This window comes from Equus quagga, chromosome 13, assembly GCF_021613505.1.
Source record: "Equus quagga isolate Etosha38 chromosome 13, UCLA_HA_Equagga_1.0, whole genome shotgun sequence".
Lineage (NCBI taxonomy): Eukaryota > Metazoa > Chordata > Mammalia > Perissodactyla > Equidae > Equus > Equus quagga.
Window position 1 is genome coordinate 96,275,601 of NC_060279.1, and position 21,920 is coordinate 96,297,520.

The 21,920-nt window shown below is 55.3% G+C and overlaps 2 protein-coding genes across 4 annotated transcripts; both read left to right on the plus strand.

Annotated features, from left to right (window-relative positions):
* The first annotated feature begins 957 nt into the window (after nucleotides 1-957).
* On the plus strand, nucleotides 958-7,086 carry LOC124250754 (B9 domain-containing protein 2). Of its 2 annotated transcripts, none has more exons than XM_046682927.1 (4): nucleotides 958-1,110; nucleotides 1,606-1,697; nucleotides 4,370-4,495; nucleotides 6,474-7,086. In XM_046682927.1, exons 2-4 carry the CDS (start codon nucleotides 1,610-1,612, stop codon nucleotides 6,785-6,787), a joined length of 528 nt encoding a protein of 175 aa, XP_046538883.1. In that variant the 5' UTR covers nucleotides 958-1,110; nucleotides 1,606-1,609; the 3' UTR covers nucleotides 6,788-7,086. The 2 variants fall into 2 exon arrangements, with proteins under 2 accessions (XP_046538883.1, XP_046538882.1); XM_046682926.1 differs by having other exon boundaries at nucleotides 963-1,175.
* A 642-nt stretch (nucleotides 7,087-7,728) lies between these two features.
* On the plus strand, nucleotides 7,729-21,622 carry LOC124249334 (transforming growth factor beta-1 proprotein). Of its 2 annotated transcripts, none has more exons than XM_046680229.1 (7): nucleotides 7,729-8,963; nucleotides 12,056-12,216; nucleotides 13,466-13,583; nucleotides 15,284-15,361; nucleotides 15,553-15,703; nucleotides 20,709-20,862; nucleotides 21,356-21,622. In XM_046680229.1, exons 1-7 carry the CDS (start codon nucleotides 8,609-8,611, stop codon nucleotides 21,512-21,514), a joined length of 1,176 nt encoding a protein of 391 aa, XP_046536185.1. In that variant the 5' UTR covers nucleotides 7,729-8,608; the 3' UTR covers nucleotides 21,515-21,622. The 2 variants fall into 2 exon arrangements, with proteins under 2 accessions (XP_046536185.1, XP_046536186.1); XM_046680230.1 differs by having other exon boundaries at nucleotides 15,556-15,703.
* Nucleotides 21,623-21,920: the final 298 nt, after the last annotated feature.

Genomic DNA, 21,920 nt, shown 5'->3' on the forward strand with positions numbered 1-21,920 from the left:
GCACTCAATAAATGGTAGCTTTCAAATATATCTATTAGTGAAATATTATCCTATTAAATTATTTACATAAATATTATCCTATTGAGATGTTGCCCCCTTTGAGTTGTCACTCTAACTTTCGCGGTCCCGGTTTGCCAAAAAGTAGGGTAATAAGTTCCCTTTGGACTCCTGGCCTGGGCTGGAGGAATAACTAAGGTTCAGCTGCCCTTAGACGGCGGGAAGGACCCTGCTCAGGAAATCACAATGTGTCGGGGCCACTGACAGTCACTCTCCTTGCGCCCATTACATGGATGAGATAACAGAGACCTAGACCCGTGCAAAGTCACAAGATAAGTTACTGGCAGAGTCCAGGCTTCGAGAACCGGATTTTCTGCAGAAAGAGAGGCCTCAGTTCCTCATTTCTCCTACCTCTTCCCCCGGAACCCCCTCCTTGCTCAGAACCAGCAGCAACTGTGCAGAACTGGACAGTATTTCTGAGAAGGAAGTTGGAGTTATCAGGCCTTGAGGAGCCTGGCGAATTCTAAAAAAGGAAGGAAAACCCCCTCCCCAACTTCTCGGGTCTGTCTAAAAAGAGGAACGATCTTTTTTTCCAGTTATGAGGCAGGGGGATGCACACGATGACCTGAGAGAGATTCCCCTTGGTCCTGGCTCAAGTTTCTCATTTGTGGTCGCGGTTGGGAGAGCGTTTGGGGGAGCATGGCGCATCGACGGATTTGCTTATTTTGTGAAGACACCATCCAGGAGAAACAGTTGGCGCTCCAACTGCCTCAGCCACACTCAAGATGGCAGCTGCGCTGCCACGCCCCAAATGGCGGAACCGTGGGTCGTAGCTGGAGAGCTGCTTTTCCCAAAACGGGGAGAGAGGGGGAGAGAAAACGTCCATCATAACTTAGCCCCACCCCCGAAGACCGCTAGGGCCAATTAGCGACCCGCAGGGCGGGCACAAGTCCAGGGGAGGAGGCTGCTGTTGCCCCAGCAACAAGCAGGGAGCCCGGAGGCGGGCGCGGCCTCGGAAAGATCGCTACCGAGATCAGATCTCTCGCTACCGAGAAAGTCCTGGGAGAGGCGAGAGCCAGGAGTGGGAATTCAGCGGCCGCGGAGAGAGGACAGGTCAGATCCATGAACTCCAAGCCGTGCTGCCGTTTTCGCCCCTTCTAACTGTTAGGTGCTCTGAGGTAGGAATGGCGCATGCGCGGGCTTGGAGGCGGGGCTAAGGCTTCCCTGCACTTAAGACGCATGCGCCTCACGGAGTTTGCGGGATCTGACGCGAGGAGGTGGGGCTTCTGTGCTTGTGGGCGGGGCTATCGGCCCTTAGGGCGGGGCTTCTCGCTGCGCTGAGCAAGAGGAAGAGGTTATTTTAGAGGCAGGCGGAGTTAACCGCCAGCTCTTCAGCCGCCCCCCACCCCCATCCCCCTAGTTTAGCCGGGGCTCTCCTAGGGAGCGGGGAAGGATCATGGTTAAGACCGCAGCCTGAGTGGTTTGACGAAACTAGCTTGGAATCCTAGTACTGCCCCTTACTTGGTGGGCCTCAGTTTCCCCATCTGTCAGGTGGACATAATAATACCTTGACCTCACAGGGCTGTGATCATATCTTTCCCCTCTCAGGGTCATGGCTGAGGTGCACGTGATCGGGCAGATCTTGGGGGCCACTGGCTTCTCGGAAAGTAGCCTCTTCTGCAAGTGGGGCATCCACACAGGTATTCCCAGGCCTGGTTCATTTCGCGACCAAGGCCCCCCAGCCTAGAGGCTGCACCCTCCTTCCTTGACCCCCTGACCCAGTCCTTGATCTTCATCTTCCATTGGCTCTCAGGACTTCTAGCCTGACTGTACTCTGTCCACGTGATTCTCAGGCTCCTTATTCCTTCCCATCCCATCTCTGGGGGCTCTGACTCCCACCCTCTGAACACACAGCCCCTAAGGATACGGGACTATAGGCTAGATCCAACACATACACTTCCACTCCTCAAAAGACAACCCTAGCCCCACTGTTTGGACTTCATTCGCTGTCTTAGGGGTACCCTCGGTCCCTCTCTCATCTTAATTCTTTGTGTAACAGTCTCCATTTATTGAGTTCTTACTGTAAAATGGAAGTTTCCATCCCAGATTTATAGAGGAGAGGCCACCCTCCTGTATTCATAATTCCCTGTGAGAATGTAGGAATCCCATCCTGGCCGTCATCCCAGTCCATCCATTCAGGCCCCCGAGGGACCTTGGAGGCCCCAATTTTCACTCCTCCCCGTGAGAGGCAGTATAGCACCGTGGTGTAGCATAATGGCTAGGGCCATAGATTGCCAGATCTGTGCTCAAATACCAGCTCCCTCACCCATTAATTGGGGCCCTTTGGACTTCTCTGAGCCTCAGCTCATCTGCAAATGAAGCTAACAGTAGCTAAGAGGCAGCAGAGGGTTGAGGTTAAGAGCACAGACTGCCTGGGTGCAAAACCAGCTGTTGCTTATCAATTATGTGACGGCCATTGTCTTTGCCTCAATTTTCCTTTCTGTACAATGGGAGTAATCATACTACTTACCTCACGGGGTTGTTGTGAGGACTAAGTGAACATCAACAGCACTTCAGAGGGCCTGGCTTAGTGAGCGATCAGTAAGTGTTTACCTGGCTCCCGTAACAGTTGAATGAGGTCTTGTTTGTAAAGCCCAGGGGACTGTTGCCTGGCCCAGGTACATGCCCACGCTGCGAGTGTGGCTGTTGCCATCATCATCTCTCCAGGCCCTGGGTCCTTGGTGATTTCACTGGTGGGTAGGGTGCTGGTTGATGTTCTCTGGGAAATCGGGATCCTCCAAATGAGCAGATAAGAGGCAGGAGTCAGACTTGGCTTTCGGTCTGGACCCCACCACTCACGTGCTCTGTGACCCTGAGCAGGTGCTGTCCCCTCTTGGAGCCTCAGTTTCCTCTTCTGTAAAGTGGGAATGTTTGTCCTTCGTAGGGATATTGGGAAGTCTTGTATGTGAAGAACCAGACTCAGGGCCTGGTGCTTTCCTCACCTGGCCCAGGAGGGAGCAGTGACTCACCTGATTTTTATTATGTCAGGGCGCTGTTGCAGGGTGGTTAATCTAGCAGAGCTCAGGGGCAGTCAGATAAAGGTTTGAGCTCTGCAGTCAGAGCTCAGTTTGAATCCAGCTCCACCATGGGACCCTGGTCTGCAGTCCTGCTGTACACCCAGCATGGAGAACAGTGCTTGGCACACAGTAGGTGGTCAATAAATGTTCATGGAATGAATGGCCAAGTGACTTGCCTTCTCAGTGTCTGTGTCTTTACCTGTAAAATGGGGATTAGATTAGCACCTACCTCCTAGGATCACTTATTTGTCCAAGAGACATTTATTGAGCACCTTCTGTATACCAAGTTCTGGGTTGGGGGTCCCGGGGATCCAGCAGTGTACAAGATCCCTGGTCTCCTGGGGCTCACAGTAGGGGAGACAGAAAATAAATAAGCAGATAAAGAAATGAGCACAGTGATGACAGATCGTGGTAGGTACTAGGGAGAAATCAGAAGAGATGATGTGATGGGGACTAGGAGGGTAGGGGAGAACCCCTCTGTGAAAGCGGCACTTGAGCTGATCCCTGAAGGATGAAAAAAAAAGCCAGGCATCGGCACATCCAGGAGCAGACCTTTCTAGGCAGCGGCAACAGCCAGTGCAAAGGCCCTGAGGACAGGAATAAAAATAGGACCAGTGAGGCTCGAGGGTGGTAAGGGCTGGGGAGAGTGATGGGAGCTGAGTTTAGGAAGCAGGGCACAGGCCAGGCCATGCAGGCCTTGTGGGCTGTGGAGGAGAGTCTGTAAACTGGGGTACGGGGTGGGGATTAAGTCTCAGAGGGCAGATTAAATGAATTCATTACTAAAGCGCTTAGCGTAGCATCTGGCATTGAGTAAGCACCTGGTGCATTTTTTCTATTATTATCAGCCTCAGTGGGATTGCTGTTACCTTGCACCTTTCACCATGTGCTCAGAAGACACCTCGGTCCTCTCTTAGTCCTTGGACCAGGTAGGGTGAGAATAGTAATAAGATGCTATCCAACACTTGTCTAGCACTCACCATGCCCCAGGACCCTGCCAAGGGCTTTGTGTGTATCAGCTCATGTCATCTTCTCACAAAACTTTGAGGAATGTGTTATTATTACACCCACTTTACAGACGGGGAGACCGAGGCAAAGGTAACTTGCCCAAGGTTGCACAGGCAGGAAGAAGTAGTGCCAGGATTTGAACCCAGACATTCGGCTCCAGAGTCCACGCTTTGTAAGCCCTGCCCCCCAATGCCAGGGAGAAATAGGTTCCTACAGACACAGTAGCGTCCCCTTCCTGGTGGCTGCCTCCCACCCCTCCTTGTCCCACGGTGTCCTGGCTCTCACTGCAGGGGCGGCATGGAAGCTCCTGTCCGGCGTGCGGGAAGGCCAAACACAGGTGGACACCCCCCAGGTAGGGGACATGGCCTACTGGTCCCACCCCATCGACCTGCACTTCGCCACCAAAGGCCTCCAAGGTGGGTCCCTGGCCTGGGCCCTGGGCTAGGCTGACTGGAGGGGCATTAGCATCACCCACCGCTGCTGGGACTGGAATTCCAAGTCCTCTCCCTATTCCCCATACCCTTTGGGTCCCTTTCCCGGCCAGGCCTGGCCCTGGAGCGGCTGAGGGGTGGCCTCCCCAGGCTGGCTCTAGAGTGCGTAGGACTAAGGCAGACGCCAGGGGTGGCAGGGGAAGAGGGGAGGGTGGGGACAGGGGAGAGGGAGGTGACTTTCAAAGAGACAAACTGAAGAGAGTCTTCAATCAGGAGGAAGCTGGGAGGGGGTTATGAGAGGGAGAGAGACGAGGGCTGGCGGCTCTTCGCAGGAAGGGCTCCTCAGCTGCTCAGAGGGGAAATGAGTATGCGGGTGGAGGACGGGTATCAGAAAACTTTTTCTGGTGGAAAATTTGGGTCATTGGAGAGAAGGGGATTCTGGGAAACAGCCTAGGTAAATATGCCGTATATTTCAACGATGTCAATAATATCTACGGAGTGCCTGCAGGAGGACTGCAGAGGGTGAGGCAGCAGGCGACAGGGGATAGGCCATGTGGGGCCTTGAATGCCAGGCGGCAGAGCTGCGGCCACCTCTTGAAGGCACTGGAGAGCCAGAGCAGGTGACTGACAAGTCAGATTTCACTGTTAAAAGGCTCTTCTGGCCGCCTTGGGAGTTTGGAGGTGAGGCAGGTGACAGTCCTTTCAGCTCTTAGGGACCCCAGGTTCCCCATGGTGGGCATCATCCTCGCCTCTTGTCCTCTCAACCCCCCATTCTGTCCATCAGGAAGTCCCATTGGCTCTACCTTTGAAATGCCAAAAATCACACCACTTCTCCCCCTCTCCTCCCACCCTCACCTCTCACCTGGGCTGTCACAGTAACCCGCGTCCCAGGGTCTGTCCCTTATGAACACCTAAGTCAGGTCACATGCCTCCTCTGCTCAGAGCCTTCGGGGGAACCCCATCTCTCTCAGGGCAAATGCCAAAGGCTTACCACGGATCACAAGGCCCTCCCCGATCTGGTGATCTGGTTCTGTCGCCTCCTCCCTCTTCTCCCCTCTCATTGGGCTCCAGCTACACTGGCCCCACCAGGCAGCTCCCACCTCAGGGCCTTTGCACTGGCTGTCCCCTCTGCTGGGAGCACACTTCCCTGGATGCCCACATGGCCTACTCCCTTCTCTCCTTTAAGCATTCGCTCAAATGTCACCTTCTCCATGAAACTATTCTTGATCACCTCCTTTCTAAAACTGCATCCCGACCCCCCCAGCTTTATTTTTCTCCGGAGCTGTTATCACCACCTGACATACCCTATAATTTGCTTCTGGACTATGTTTGTTATCTAGGATGTCAGCTACACAAGGGCAGGAATTTTTGTCTGCTCTGCTCACTGCGGTGTCCCCTAGCTTCTATAACAGGGCTGAAGACAGAAGGGTTCAGAAAGGGGGGTGAAATGGGGCCGGATCTCCAAGGGTTTTGCCTACCAGGCTGAGGAGCTGAGTATTCTTGAGGACACTGGGAAACCTGTGGAAGGGGGAGAAAGGTAGAAGGTGGATTGGAGGGGGCAAGAAAGAGGGCCTCGAGTCCAGAGACAAGGAGTGGCCATGGGGAGGGAAGGAAGGAGGTGTCCAGGACAAGGCCCATGGTGCTCAGCTGGGGACTAGGCTGCCCTGAGATGGGGACACGGAGGAGGAGGCCACAGAGAGGGAAGTCAACAGAGACTAGATCCAAAGGGTCTTGAATGTTAAGGTTGGACTTTATACTGAGGGCACTGGGGAGCCATGGAAGAGTTCTGAGCAGGGGAGGAACATGGATTCAGAAAGATCCCTTTGGCTGCTGCGTGGGGGTGGGAGTCCAGGGAGGTAGCTGAGGCAGAAACCCAGCGGGGGAAGACTGGGCCTGGGGTCTCCAGGAACAAGAGTCTGGGCTGTACCCATCCCTTCTTTCCTCCCTCCCTCCTGTCCTGCAGGCTGGCCCCGGCTCCATCTCCAGGTGTGGTCCCAGGACAGCTTCGGCCGCTGCCAGCTTGCAGGCTATGGCTTTTGCCATGTGCCCAGCAGTCCGGGCACTCATCAGCTGGACTGCCCCACATGGCGGCCGCTGGGCAGCTGGCGGGAGCAGCTGGCGCGGGCCTTTGTGGGTGGCGGGCCTCAGCTGCTCCACGGGGACGCCATCTACAGTGGGGCCGACCGCTATCGTCTGCACACAGCCGCCGGCGGCACCGTGCACCTGGAGCTGGGCCTGCTGCTGCGCCACTTCGACCGCTATGGCGTTGAATGTTGAGGGACCCTGCCTCTAACGGGGCCAGCCCCCATCCACACCCCCGGACACCCAGTCAGGGGCAGGATGGCACAGTGGTCAGAAGAATGGGCTCTAGAGACTGTCAGACCTGACCCCAGCCAAGGCATGGTGCAGCTTCTGTCCTGGCTACCACCTCAGCCCAGTGACCTGCCCCTCTCGGGTCCAGTTTCCCCATCTGTAAAATGGGGGCAGTAAGCATGTGGGCTCACAGCAGGTGGGGTGAGAAGGGCTGCTTCGCACATGGAAGTGTTCAATAAAGGAGAGCAGTTCCCACAGGTGTGGGTGCCTTCCAGACCTCTCTCATCTGTCAGATGTCCTGGGCCCCATCCTCCCCCCTCCCCACACACCTGCCATCCTCAGGCCCCCACCTTCCGACAGACCCGCATCCCCCATCCTCTGCCTCAACTTCTGACTCCCTCCCCACTCTGGGTGACCCTCTTATGACCGCCTCTCCTTGGGGGTCCCCCTCCTGTGTACCCCTCTCCTCACTAGGTCCCCATCTTCTGGCTGACCCTGTCTCCTCTGCCCCAGCCTCCCACTCTCTTCCCTTGGGGTCCCCCTTCTCTGATCCCCTGTACGCTGTGTCCCCATCCTCTAATTTAGGCCAGGTCTTCATTTTCTCGGTGACCCGTACAGCCCTCAAAGCCACACGCATCCCGTCGTCCGCTTTGGTAGCGGTTGGCCGCCAGGAGGCAGCACCCTGTTGGTGGGGCGGAGCCGGGGTGCCCGCCCCCTCCCCCTAGGGCTTAAGGGACCCCCCTCGGAGCCCGCCCACGAGAGATGAGGACGGTGGCCCGGCCCCCCCCATACCCTCCCCCTGGGGGCCGCCCCCGCCCCGTGCGCTTCCTGGGTGGGGCCGGGGCGGCTTCAAAACCCCCCGCAGCCCCAGCCGGTCCCCGCCGCCGCCGCCGCCGCCGCCGCCCTTCGCGCCCCGGGCCGTCCCACCCCCTCCGCCCGCCGCGGCTCCGCCAGACAGCGAGGCCCCCGGCCGGGGGCAGGGGGGACGCCCCCTCCGGGGCACCCCCCCCGGCACGGAGCGGCCCACGGGGCCGGCCTCGGCCCGGAGCAGAAGAAGGAGCCGCCGAGGAGCAGCCCAAGGCCCCAGAGTCTGAGACGAGCCGCCGCCGCCCCCGCCGCCGCCGCCACTGCGGGGAGGAGGGGGAGGAGGAGCGGGAGGAGGGACGAGCTGGTTGGGAGAAGAGGAAAAAAAGTTTTGAGACTTTTCCGCTGCCGCTGGGAGCTGGAGGCGCGGGGACCGCTTGGCGCGGCGCTGCCCCGCGAGGAGGCAGGACTTGGGGACCCCAGACCGCCCTCCCACCGCGTCGGACTCTTGCTCCCTTTCTGCCCCCTACACGGCGTCCCCCAGACGCCCCCATTCCGGACCAGCCCTCAGAAGCCGCAAACCTGACTCCCAAGAAGACCTGACCCCAGACCTCGGGCGCACCCCCCTGCACGCCCTCTCCCCAGCCTCTCTCCTGAGCCCCTGCGCGTCCAAGGACCCTTCTCCGGGATCCGGGAGACGGGATCTCTCTCAGAGCTGCCTCAGCTCCCCTATTCAAGACCACCCACCTCTGGTACCAGATCTCTCCCATCTCGGTTTTTCCGGTGGGATACCCAGAAACCACCCATCAGAGCCTCCCCTCCACCGCCTCTCCGTTCTCCCTGACGGCCTCAACTTTTCTCCCCAGACCCTCCTACCTTTCCTCGGGAGACCCCCCCCAACCCCTGTAGGGGTGGGGCCTCCCTCTTCCCACCCCAGCCCGGCTCGCGCTCTCGGCAGTGCCGGGGGGCGCCGCCTCCCCCATGCCGCCCTCCGGCCTGCGGCTGCTGCCGCTGCTGCTGCCACTGCTGTGGCTACTAGTGCTGACGCCTGGCCGGCCAGCCGCCGGACTGTCCACCTGCAAGACCATCGACATGGAGCTGGTGAAGCGGAAGCGCATCGAGGCCATCCGCGGCCAGATCCTGTCCAAGTTGCGGCTCGCCAGCCCCCCGAGCCAGGGGGAGGTTCCGCCCGGCCCGCTGCCCGAGGCCGTGCTGGCCCTTTACAACAGTACCCGCGCCCAGGTGGCCGGGGAGAGCGCTGAGACGGAGCCCGAGCCTGAGGCGGACTACTACGCCAAGGAGGTCACCCGCGTGCTAATGGTGGAAAAGGAAAACGGTGAGCTCGGAGGGGCAGGGGACCCTGGAGGGGAGCCCCCAGGGGGCGCCGGAGTGCGGGGGTCATGGGGAGGAAAATACTGGCGGAGGAAACTGGCTGGAGGAAGAGGACCCCCGGCGGCGCCGGATACGTGGGAGGGGGATCCCAAAGAGGATAGGGCTGAACTCCCTACCCCCCAGGTATCTGGTCTTGAAGAGGAGATAGGGAGCGAAGTGGACCGCTTCTAGAGGGCGACAGGAACATGCGGGATCGTGGGGGGAAGTCCCCTAGAGGGAGAGAAGTAATTGGGGGGAAGAGTAGAAAAAGACTTGCCCCTCTAGGGTGCACTAGAATGCGGGCGTCGCGGGGTTGGGGGGCTGCAGAGTGGGAGCCCGGTTTGGGAGAAGGGAAGACCCCAGCATCTGGAAAAGGAGAGGCAGTGGGGAAAGCTGATCCAGACCTCAGGGGTCGTGAGGCCGAGAGATTCAAGAACAGAAAAGCTAGGTGAAGCGAACCCCGGAGATGTCAGGAAAGTGGAGTGGACCCACTTGCAGAGGGCGCGAGGAGCACGCGGGATTGGGGGGGGGGCCCAGAGAGAGAGAGAGACTGTGAGGGGGGTGATAAATTCGGGGAAGAAAGGGACGCGAGGTCGTAGGAAGGGGAAAGCTACTGGGAGAAATCGGAGACCCCAGGGGGGTGCCGGGGATGCGCGGGGAGGTGCCCTGAGTATTTCGCATGTGGACGTGAGAGGAGGAAGCCCAGTTGAGGAAGCGAGACCCCAGGAAACCTAGAATACTGGGTCGTGGGAAGGGGTTCACAGACGGGAGACAAGCGTGGGAAAGGTGGACCCGGGAGGGGGGCGGAGGAGAGAGGAACGATGCCATGCTGGGAGCAGTGAGCCCCGCCACGCCACCGTATGGAAGGGAGTGGGCTGAGTGAGGAGTCGAGCCTCACTCGACTGGGGGAGAGGTGGGAGGGTGTGACTCTACAAGATCGGGGTGAGGAAACTCAGCTGGTAAGGGTGAAGAAGCCCCACGTGGGTGCCACGCGCGGGGGGAGGAGCCTGCTCTTCCGGAAGAGGGAAGGAGGACCCCGCAGAGCCAAAGGCTGAAAGCCTAGACCCCGAAGTCCTAGTTCCTCGCTGGGAGGCTGGGGAAACCCCAGCGTCCGGCCACCTCGCCCTCCCTTCCTTCCTTTCCTTCCCTTGCCCTGGGGGCGGGGATCGCGCGCGGAGCCTGGGGCGAGACGAGGCAGGTCTGGTCCCCGCCCTCGCGGCGGCGGCGCCTCCCGCCCTCTGCACCCCAGCTCTGGGCGGGGCTACCTCTGGGCCCGCCCCGTCGGCGCCCACGCGGGGACCCAGGTGTCCCGCGTGGCCGGGAGGTTGGGGGGCGGTCCCCCTACTTTCACTTTCTCTCTTGGGCTGTGGACTTGTGGGTCCCCGGTTCATTCGCGCGCCTAGTTAGCGGCTCCAGCCAAATGACGCTCCTTCCCACCCACAGCTCCGTCTCACCTTCTTTTCCATTGTCGCTTCACCTTCATTGTAGAGATTTTTCTAACTCTGATAGTACCTTTGATAATCTTCTCTTCTCCCAGACTGTCTCCATCTCTTCCCCAAACCCTCTGTCTCTTCCCGTGTGTGTCTGTCTCCCATCTCTCCAGCATCCCCGTTACTCTCTCTGTCCCTGTGGGGGTCTCCCAGTTTCTGTCTCTCCATTTCTTCCCTCTGTCTCTCTTTTTCTCCTCCACACCCCACTCCTCCGGCCTCCCTGCCTCTGAGGTCTCTCCCTCTCTCCTTCTGACCATTTCTGCCCCTCCTTTCTCTCTTCCTGCCTATCTGTCTCCCCGGCTGGGCTCTATCCTTCCTTTGGGGGTTGCTGAGTAACCCCTGGGCCAAGATGGGGCTTATTTGTGAGGGATGGGGACTGGCCTGGCTAGAGTGGGGAGGAGGAGAAGAAGGGGCCCCAGCGAAGGGGTTTCTCCCATTCTCTCTCATCAGATCCTGTCTCCACCATTTCGGGGCCCCCCCCACCTGCTGAGGCCTAAAACAGGTGCCCCAGTTGACCCAGGAGTTCATGGCCGATCCCAAACTTTTCCTACACTAGAATACACTCTTCCTCATTTTCTTCCCGCTGGAAGCCATTGCTACCTAGAATGAACTTTGCCTTCTAACCAGCTAATGGAGGAAGCAATTAATAATAATAATGAAATAATAACAATAATAATATCACATTAGCAGAGAAGCAGCATAGCCCAGGGGTTGAGAGCAGTCTCTGGACAGACTTCCTGAGTTTGAATCCCCATTCTGCAGCCTCGTAGCCACGTGGCCTTGGGCAAATTACTTAATCTCTTTGTGCCTCCGTTTCCCCATCTATAAAATGGGTATAATAATAGTGTCTTCCTCAAGGGGTGGTTGTGAGGTTTAAATGTCTTAACGCTTGTAGAGTGCTTTGAATAGCGCCTGGCAAATAGCGCTCTTTAACACACATTAGCGTGACCACGGTACGCAGACTGTGCTACACGCTTTATCTGCCTCAGCTCACTTATTTCACACTGTAATCCCGCAATCGGTCCTTGCTCTATGGATGAGAATCTGGCACAGAGAGAGGAATTCACTGGCCCAAAGTTACACAGCGCTTCAGTTAGGTGAGCCTGGGTTGGAAGGCAGGGAACTTGATGTCAAGTTGCTGTTTTGCAGAGAATAGGGGGAAACCAGGGCTCCGAGAGGGAACATGACTTGCCCGAGGTCACAGAGCCTGAAGGCAGCAGACCCAATGCCCTTGACCCGTAGGCTGCAATGGAACTTGCATTTGAGGCGGTAAGCGCTGTGGAGGCCTGAGCAAGCAGAGCAGCCCCCCTAGGTGCCAGCTTTGTACTGAGTGGGCGCTTTACAGATGATGCGAGAGAAGAGTGGGTAGGACCCTGTTTTACAGAGGAGGAGACAAATCCAGAGAGGGGAGTCCACTTGCCCAAGATCACACAGCTAAAAAGTATCAGGGGCGGACTCCCATCCAGGGCTGTGAGCTCTGGGGCCCACGCTCTTAGACTGGGGGTGTGCCAGCTCCCCCGCTCCTGCCAAACCCCTGACATCCCCCCTCTCCGCTCCTTCCACCTAGAAATCTATAAGACTGTGGAGACCGGCTCACACAGCATATATATGTTCTTCAACACGTCGGAGCTCCGGGCAGCAGTGCCCGATCCCATGCTGCTCTCCCGGGCAGAGCTGCGCCTCCTAAGGCTCAAGTTAAGCGTGGAGCAGCATGTGGAGCTGTACCAGGTGGGGCGTGGGCCCCATAGGTGGGCTGGGCTGGGGCCAGGTGGGCGGCTGAGAGGCTGGTGGCTGCAAGGTCCACACAGACGGACCCTGAAGGATGTAGGAGCACAGACCACGGAGTCGTAGGGCTCTTTGGAACTTCCAGACTCCTTGCACCCTAGAATCTTAACCACTTAGAAGGCAGGAATCTTAGGAGGTGGACTCTAAGAACACAGGACTCTTGAAAGTGTGTGGAGCCTGGGCGAGATGCAGGTCCGGTCCTCACACACAAGTGGCTGTTTAAGTTGATTAAAGTTAAAGAAAAAATTCAATTCCTCAGTCTCACTGGCCATATTTCAAGTGTCCTGTAGTCACTTGTGGTTAGCAGCTGCTATTTTGGACGCTGTAGATAAAGAACATTTCCACCATCAGACAAAGTTCTCTAGGATAGCTCTCTTCCGGAAGACTTAGAGTTTCTAGGAAGCCTGGAGCCTCTGGAAGGGCTGGAGTCTCTAGAAGGTTATGTGACCTGGAATCCGTATCAGGTGGGACATTAGATTCACTGGTAGCGGTTAGACCTTACAACAAGGGAACTGTGTCTGACGCTAACTTCTTGGAGTCTAGAGGATTCAGCTTTCTGCTGCCAGCCCCTGGAGTGTTCTGTCTACCCCAGGGTATCATTCCGCATGGATGTCAGGCATCTGCAGCATCTAGGTTTGGGGCATGTCAGACTCCTGGGTTTGTAGAACATTCGTGTCCTAGAACTTCTCAGGCTCACTGAATGTGTAATTCTTGGGGTGCTGCTGAGCCCTGGAGTCATGAGATGACTTCTAACATGAACTCCTAGAAAGTTATAGACTCTCAGAATTCGGGGTGTCAAGTTTGTGGGACTGTATGCTCAGTGAACCCCAGGATGTCTGCAGAATCTTAGCATGAGGGGCTGTCCAAGCTGAAAAGGGCCTGACACTTCACCAGTGAGGAAACTGAGGCCTAGAGAGGAAAAGGAATTGTCCACCGTCCCGCAGGGGGTTAGGGGCAGAGGCTGGGCTGCCCAGGTGCCTTGACCCCCAGCCTGGGGCTCTCTCTCCTCCTCTCCTCTCAGGGCCGCTGTAGGGGCGGGTGGTTCTTGTGGGGCCCCACAGCGTGGATGTCTGGGAGGGGACTGTCTGGAGGCCTGTTGCGGGGAGCAGATGAAGTGTGGGGTGCAGAGGTATGTGAGGGTGTGTGGCATCATCTACCCACTGTGTCTCCCTCCCAATTCATCATCCCCCAGAAATACAGCAATAATTCCTGGCGCTACCTCAGTAACCGGCTGCTGACCCCCAGCGACTCGCCGGAATGGCTGTCCTTTGATGTCACTGGAGTCGTGCGGCAGTGGCTGAGCCAGGGAGGTGAGGACCGTTTATCTGCCCCACCCCTATTTTGCAATGGGGTTGACCGCATTGTTTTTTCCTGGGGCCACCCTGCCTAGCACCCCCCGCCTCGTGTTGGTGCCAAGGAACCCAGACCTGGCCCTCCTCCCAGACATTCAAACCTGAGTGATTAATGGTTGATCCATTTCCCGAGCATCTGCCCTGTGCTAGATGATGCTGGGGACACAGCAATGACCATAACAGTTCCATTCTTGCTGTCATGGAGCTCATGGTCCCTTGCTGGGATTGGAGGAGGTGAGGCGGGGTTGGGGGGGGAGACCTGAAAACCAGGTAATAATAATCCAGAGTGGGCATGGCTGGGATGGGGAGCCCAGAGGAGGTGCCTGACCCAGCCTTGGATCAGGGAGGGCTTCCTGGAGGAGGGGATGTCAGATCTGGTATCTGAGGGATGAGTGGAACCAGCCTGGAAAAGAAGGAGGAACAAGAGTTCTAGGCAGAGGGACAGGCTGTTCAAAGGTCCTGAGTGCAGGGAGAGCCTGTCACACTTGATGTGTCTGAAAGAGGACTGTGTCCTGTCCCAACTGAGTCCACAGCGCCCTCATGCCCCTCCTAATCACCCTTTCATTCATTCCTTCATTCAAAAAATGCCAGCAGGTTGCTGCTCTGTGCTGGCCCTGTGCTGAGTGTTGTGTGGGACACAGTGGTAATAGAGATGACTTCTGGCCCTGCCCTCATGGGGCCCACAGTCATTCCTAGACACCTAGGGAGTCTTGCCAAGGCCCTAGCAGGCAGTGATGACCAGAATGATCAGGGCCAGGATGGGGGAGGCCACAAGTCCTGTGGGAGCCCAGAGCAGGCACCCAAACCCATCCAGGGGGGTCCAGGAGGTCCTCCTGGGTGAGGGTGATTGTGCTGAGACTCATGGGATAGATAAGTGGTGGTTTGGCCAGATGAAAAGATGGGGGTCGGGGAGCAGGTGGGTACTGGGAGGAGTGTCCTGGACCGCAGGACAAAGGCCTGTCTTGGTCATTACTGAGTCCAGAGCACCCAGCACAGGGTCCAGCACCTAGTAGGAGCCTAGAAAACCTCATTCACTCATTCATTCACGAAACCTTCCTCCCACACCTGCCCTGGGGCATGAGCCTGGGCATTTGCATCCCAGCCAGGCCTTTTCCCCACTTGTGACAAGTCACCTCCTCTCTGTGGGCCTTGGCTTCCTTGTCTGTAAAATAGGGAGCTTTGGTGAGGATGAAAGGAAATAACGCACAGAGGGTTTCAGACAGGACCCGGGGCCCAGTGCACACTCAGTAGCTGTTTGTTTTTATGACTGTGGGCCAGGCTCAGCGGGGGAACAAGAAAACAGGGATCCCTGCCCCCATGCATCCTGCTTTCCACTGAGAACAATGCGAGAAATAAATAGCCAAACACAAATGTCAGAGAGGGTAAGTGCTGTGGAGAAAATAAGGTGATGTCACAGTGGGGGAGGGGCCTATGTCCCGGAGGGCCTCTCGGAGGAGGTGACATTTGAACTGAGATCTGAAGGAGGCAAAAGGACCCGCAAGGCAAAAAAAATGGAGCAAGAGGGGCAGCGAGAGCAGGCAGGGGAAGGGGCAGGCAGGAGACCCCCACACAGGGTTTGCTCCTTCCTTCCTCCCTCCTCCCTCAGGGGCTGGGTGAGCTGCACCCTCACACTGGCTTCCCTCTCCCAACTCCCACAGGGGCAATGGAGGGCTTTCGCCTCAGTGCCCACTGCTCCTGTGACAGCAAAGATAACACACTCCGCGTGGGCATCAACGGTGAGCCCATCTCCCTGGCCTGACCCCATGTCCTGTGTGTGTGTGTGTGTGTGTGTGTGTGTGTGTGTGTGTGTGAACACGCGCATGTGTTTGTCCTCCTCCCCCTGCCCATCTCCCCAGTCATCCATCTGAGAGTGTGTGTGTCTGTCTCCCCCTTTCACCTCCCCCTGCCCCCGACTTCCAAACCAAAGTAGGGTTCAGTTCCAGTCGCCGGGGTGATCTGGCCACCATTGATGGCATGAACCGACCCTTCCTGCTCCTCATGGCCACCCCACTGGAGAGGGCCCAGCAGCTGCACAGCTCCCGGCACCGCCGAGCTCTGGACACCAACTACTGTTTCAGGTGAACCTTGCAGCCTTTGACTGAGGCCTTCCAGGCTGGGGGGTCTGATTGCCGTCTGCTGACCAGGCGCTGTAGGTTGGGTGCCTGGCTGGTACTATGCTTGGGCTGGTGTCTCCTTCAGCCTAGGGAGCTCAGGGGATGAGGTCGAAGTCCTAGCATGCTGGGATGTGTGAACTGGGAATCCTAGAATGTCGTGATCAGGTTGCTTTCTTGCTGACATGTTGGAATCAGAGACCATTAGAATGTTGACCGCTGACAATGTGGAAATTCAATGTTGGAAGGGCACCATGTTAGATTCCTATATTGTTGGCAGGTGGGGGTTCTAGAATGTTGGGATCGTAGGATGCTAGAATTCAGTGTTAATTACTGAAGTCTAAGAATGTCTACTCAAGGAATGTTGGGATCCTAGAATTTGGAAATGCAGAATTGGAAGGTTGCCCATGTTGGATTCCTCTACCCTTGACAGTTTGGAGTCTCTAATGTTGGCAGATTGAGGTCCTTGAGTCTTGGGCTCAGAGTGGTGGAATCCTGTGTTGAAATATTAGCATCCACAAATGTTGGAGGTGGAGAAAGCAAGAATATTGGTATGCCTAGAATGTTGGGACTCATTATTGGAATGTCAGAATCTTGGAAGGCTAGGATCTTAGAAAGTGGCAGCTTGGACCTCTTGAGTGATGGGCTCAGAATTGTGGAATGTTGGAATGCAGTTTTGAAATCCTGGAATTCAAGAATGCCAAGATCCTCGAGAGTTGGAATGTGGGAATCCTAGAAAGTTCGAAATGCTGGTGGAGTGATAAAATCTTGAAATGCCGGCGTATTGCAATCTGAGAAAGTTGAAAAGTTGGATTGTTACGATGTTGAAAATTCAGAGTTAGAAGGTTGGGAATTTAAAATGATAATCTGATCTTGTCCCTCTTCTGCTTAATATTCTGATGGTGCCTCCGGGCTTTGTTACATGCTCTTCCCCTGCTGGAAAGTCAGCTCTGCTCCCAAGCTCCTTCACCACCAGATCCTACCGTCAGCCCCACAACCCTATGAATGAATGAACGGATTGAGGTCTTGAGTGCCAACAGCTAATAAAATCACAAAGAGAGGCCTTCAGCCTTCTGAGCCTCTGTAGCGAGGGACACAGTGTCACCTAGGAAGTCTTGCCAAAAAATCGAACCTGAAGCTGATCAAAACAACTACCAGTTTTTCAGAAATCTGGGGACAGAGGACCATGTTAACACCACAGGCATGCAGTCCCCAACAGCTAGACTGTAGGAAACCTGACCCAGTTTCTTCAACAAATACAATGCAGTGGGGGAAACAGACAGAGAGATGGTTCTGCAGATTTTAAAAAGCATCTTAAGAGATATATCAACCAATTGCAATGTGTAGACCTTATTTGGATTTTTATTTATGCAGACTATTAAAAAAAAAGACGCTTATGAGACAGCTGGGGAAATGTGAACGCTGACTGTATATGTGATGATAGCAAGGAATTAGTTAGTTTTTCTTATGGTGATATTGCGGTTATGTTTCTTGGAGATACACATTGAAATATTTACGGATGAAATGACACAGCGGATGGCACGTGCTTCAGAATCATTCAGCGGGGGTGAGGAAGTGGGCAGGGGCAGAGATACAATCAAGCTGGCCATGACTTGAACGTTGTTGAAGCTGGTGATGGAGACATGAGGGTTCAATACAATATTCTCTGCTTTTGTGTAAGTTTGAGGCTTTCCCTAATAAAAGTTGTTCTTCGCTCAAACACCATCTCCGCTGGGAAGGCTCCTTGACCCCTCCCCCACCATCCAAGGTGGAGGCCTGCCCTGGGGCCCCAAGTGGGTTTCTTTTACTCAGCAGGCCATGTTGGGTCCTGACAGATGGGGCGGCAGAGGAATCTGCAGGAGCTTTGCAAGGTCCTGGACTGTGGGTATCACAGGGCCCAGACGTGTACTGAACAAATGGGTTAGAGAGTGCCTCAGGGTCACCTGGAGGGCCTGCTGTCCCCTACCACCACGCCCAGTTTCTGATTCAGTGGGTCTGGAGTGGGGCCCAAAAATTGACATTTCCCACACGTTCCCAGGCACTGCTGCTTGCTGTTCCAGGGACCCTGCCTGGAGAACGGCTGAGCTGGATGATAGAATCACAGACTGTTCAAATCTAAGGATCTCAGCACCCCAGTGAGAGTTGGAATGGAAATGAAAGATTATTCTGGACAGTGGTACTTCCCCTTTTATGAGTCCAGGACCCCCTTGAGGAGATGAAAGCCAGGAACCTTTTCCCCCAGAAATATGGCCTGATATACACACACACGTGCATATGGTTTCAGGGGCTCCAGACCCTTCCTGAGCCCGAACATGGACTTCCAGATGCATCCTTGGCCCAATTTGAGCTAACATCTCCCACATCTTTGCACAGATAGGGAAGTAGAGGCCCAACCAGATTGGGGAGGCACCAGGCTGAGTTCATAGGGATCTCAGTTTCCTGACTCGGGGCTCTGTGGCTTGGAAAGGCCTTGTCTTGTCCCATGAGATTCTATGTCATCACGTCTTTGCCCTCTGCCTCAGCTGACGCGATGGTGCTGGGCAGATGAGGCCAGGGGCTCTGGGGTGGCAACGAGTTCGCTGTGAACCTGACCCGAGCTCCACCCCTTACACGCTACTTATGAGCAGGCAACGTCCATCTTTCTCTGAGGCTCAGTTTCTTCGTCCCTCAAATGGGAATAATAATAAGGCCTACCTCACAGGGTTTTGAAATTAATTAACCCTCCATTGATTCCTTTTTGAATAGGTACATAAATGCCCATGGACCAAACCTAGAAGGATTCTCAGAACCCCCAGCTCTGACCCCAGCCCCTCTCTGAAGAGGCAGCTATTGTTACTATATTTGTGTCTCCTTCCAGAGACAGTCTCTGTATGAAACACTCATACATATCCAGAAATTTTTTATTTGGTCTAAATGGTAGAGTCTTGTTTCTTTTTGAAGGGAGAGGGTGCTACATTTTCTTTCTTTTCTTTTTTTTTTTTTTTCCTGATTCTAAAAGTAACACACCCACTCTTGAGAATTTGGAAAATACAGAAAGATGTCACCTGTCACACTACCACATAGAAAAAGTCACTGTCGACATTTTAATATATTTCCTTCTAGTCCTTTTATGCAAAACAAAATTTGGATCATACGGCACCTGTGGCTTTGCATCTTTTTTTGAAAGCACAGGTTATGAATACGGAATATAAAGCATTCTCAGCTGCCCGTGGGTCAAGTGCTTTAGCCAAGCTCCCTGCCCATCTCAGCCATGGCCCCAGGGGCCAGCACATAAAATGCCCCAGTTCCTTCCAGACCAGCAGAAGGCTGGGGAGGGCTGGCTTTTGCATCTGGGTGTGGGATGGAGTTCAGGAGTCCAGGGCAGTAGAGTGTTATACACTACTATTCTCCAATGTGCTTTTTAAAAACCTAACATAGGGGCCAGCTCGGTGGCGCAGTGGTTAAGTGCGCACGTTTGGCTTTGGCAGCCTGGGGTTCGCCGGTTCGGATCCCGGGTGTGGACATGGCACTGCTTGGCAAGCCATGCTGTGGTAGGCGTCCCACATATAAAATAGAGGAAGATGGGCATGGATGTTAGCTCAGGGCCAGTCTTCCTCAGCGAAAAGAGGAGGATTGGCAGTAGTTAGCTCAGGGCTAATCTTCCTCAAAAAAAAAAACAAAAACCTAACATATTGATCAATTAATACAGCAATATTTGCTGAGCACCTCCTGTGTGCTGGGCACTGTTGTAGGCACTGGGGATATATCAAGGGACAAAACAGACAAAAGTCCTGTCCTCAGAGGAAGACAGATAAACAACTCCATCTCTAATAAAGAGCAGGTGGCAATAAGTCCTAAGAAGGAGGGTAAATCAGTGGAAGGGGAAAGGAAGAAATAGATATCAGGGACTGTTTATTTTTCCTGTTCTGATTAAAATTTTTTTTTATTATGGAAAATTTCAAATGTATATCAAAGCAACCAAGATAGCATATTGAACTCCCGTGAACTCTCAGCCAGCTTCAATGGGTATGAAGATTTGCCCCACTTTGGATACAGACATTTTCCTATTTTCTTGCATAACTGAAATGCTGTGATTACACTGAATGGAAGTAACAATCATTTTGATTGGTATTTTGGATAGGATGATTTAGGAAGGACTTTCTGAGATGACATTCATGTGTGTCACTGATACACACTGAGCACCTGCTGCACGCCAGGCACTGTTCTGGGAGTTAAGGCTCCCCAGGAGAAGGACATTTGAGCACACATGTAAATGAAGGGAAGGACGAGCCAGAGTGGATGTCTGTGGGAATAGCAAGCCAGGTAGAGGGAACAGCAGGTGCAAAGGCCTTGGGATAGGACTGTGTTTGAGGACCAGCGAGGATGCTAATGGGGCTGGAAGAGAGTGAGAGTGAGAGTGGAGAGAGAGTTGACATCAGCCAGATTCGGGAGCGCCTGGCGATTCACGGTGAGGACTTGGGTGTTTGCCCTGAGTGAGATGGAGCCATGTTTGGAGAAGAGGAGCGACGTGACACCCTCTAGCTTGGGCCCCAGAAGGCAGGGATTCCTGTCTGATTCGCTGGTACTGAGTCCCCAGCAGATCCCAGCCCAGCACACAGGAGTAGGTCGCTAAACATCTGTTGGGCATCCAGAACATACCGGAGCCCGTGGAGCTGCGCTATGTCTTTATGTTCCAATGTGTGGCTGTGCTTTGATTTATTTAGCTGGTCCCTGTGGACGGTCATTTGGCTTCTTACAGGCTTGTTTTAAGCATTGCATGAGACAATGTTTATTCTGATGCCCTGAGCGCAGTGCTTGACTAGAGGAAGTGCTTTATCAGTGTTAGTCATTATCATTACTACTACTATTATTGCTGTTATTATCACAGGGTGAACACCCTGCCATCCCCCGCCGCCCCTCCCCGGGAGGGGCATGGCCTGCCCTCGAGGCAGCCCCTCTGCCCTCCTGACCTGGGTTCCGTCTCTGTCTGCAGCTCCACAGAGAAGAACTGCTGCGTACGGCAGCTCTACATTGACTTTCGCAAGGATCTGGGCTGGAAGTGGATCCACGAGCCCAAGGGCTACCACGCCAACTTCTGCCTGGGGCCCTGCCCCTACATTTGGAGCCTGGACACGCAGTACAGCAAGGTGCGTGCGGCTCATGGGCTGGGGGTGGGCTGGGGGGAGCAGGGACCGAGGGAGGGGAGAGAGAAAGAGAGAGAAAATCAGGGATGACTTGGCGAGCGGGGGAGAAATAGAGAGAGACAGGGAGATTGGAGGGGGGATAGTAAAGAGATGGGAGAAAAGCCAGAGACAGGGTCTGAGCGGCTACAGACACGACGCAGAGGGAGAGAGAGATATGGGGAGACCCACGGAGACGGAGTAACTTAGAGGGGGCGGAGGCGGGGAAATGGGAAGAGAGAGAAACAGAGAAAAAGGCAGGAGGATACAGACTGATACGGAGTTAGGAAGATGGAAGGAGAGAGAAAGACTGTGAGGTACAAGCCAAGAGCGGAAAACGGGGAGAGGAAAGATGGAGAGAGAAACAGACTGAGACAAGACAGAGGGAGAAGGGGAGAGGCTGGCGGGGTGGGGGCACCCTCCCCGCGCCCCCGACCCTGACCGGCCCTCCCGCCCGCAGGTCCTGGCCCTGTACAACCAGCACAACCCGGGCGCGTCGGCGGCGCCGTGCTGCGTGCCGCAGGTGCTGGAGCCGCTGCCCATCGTGTACTACGTGGGTCGCAAGCCCAAGGTGGAGCAGCTATCCAACATGATCGTGCGCTCCTGCAAGTGCAGCTGAGACCCCGCCCCCGGCAGGCCCGGCCCCGCCCCCGCCCGCCTTACCCGGGCTGTATTTAAGGACACCGCGCCCCACGCCCACCCGGGGCCATTAAAGGTGGAGACAGGACCGGGGTCTCTGTGTCGTTGGGCGCCTGATGTTCCCGACCTCCGCTCCATCTGCCTCCTCCTGTCTCTCCCCGCGTTCATCTGTCCCTCTTCACACGAACACTCAGCACTAACGTTCCAAGTACTCCTGGTTTGAACACTGGTTTGTTTATTGAGCACCTCGGTCCCCGTTCTAAGCGCCTTGTATCACTTAACTCATTTAATCACCGTAGCAAAGCTCTGAGGTACGGGGACTTGGATAACACCGACTTTAACGGTGAGGAAACGGAAGCCCAGAGAGGTTAAGGGAATAGTTCCTG

Bases quoted from the DNA above. Each gene is read 5' to 3' on its own strand.
- LOC124250754 (XM_046682927.1), top strand. From the start codon at position 1,610: ATGGCTGAGGTGCACGTGATCGGGCAGATCTTGGGGGCCACTGGCTTC. The intron at 1,698-4,369 runs GTATTCCCAGGC...CTCTCACTGCAG, and splicing joins CAAGTGGGGCATCCACACAG to GGGCGGCATGGAAGCTCCTG. The intron at 4,496-6,473 runs GTGGGTCCCTGG...CCTGTCCTGCAG, and splicing joins CGCCACCAAAGGCCTCCAAG to GCTGGCCCCGGCTCCATCTC.
- LOC124249334 (XM_046680229.1), top strand. From the start codon at position 8,609: ATGCCGCCCTCCGGCCTGCGGCTGCTGCCGCTGCTGCTGCCACTGCTG. The intron at 13,584-15,283 runs GTGAGGACCGTT...CAACTCCCACAG, and splicing joins GCAGTGGCTGAGCCAGGGAG to GGGCAATGGAGGGCTTTCGC. The intron at 20,863-21,355 runs GTGCGTGCGGCT...TCCCGCCCGCAG, and splicing joins TGGACACGCAGTACAGCAAG to GTCCTGGCCCTGTACAACCA.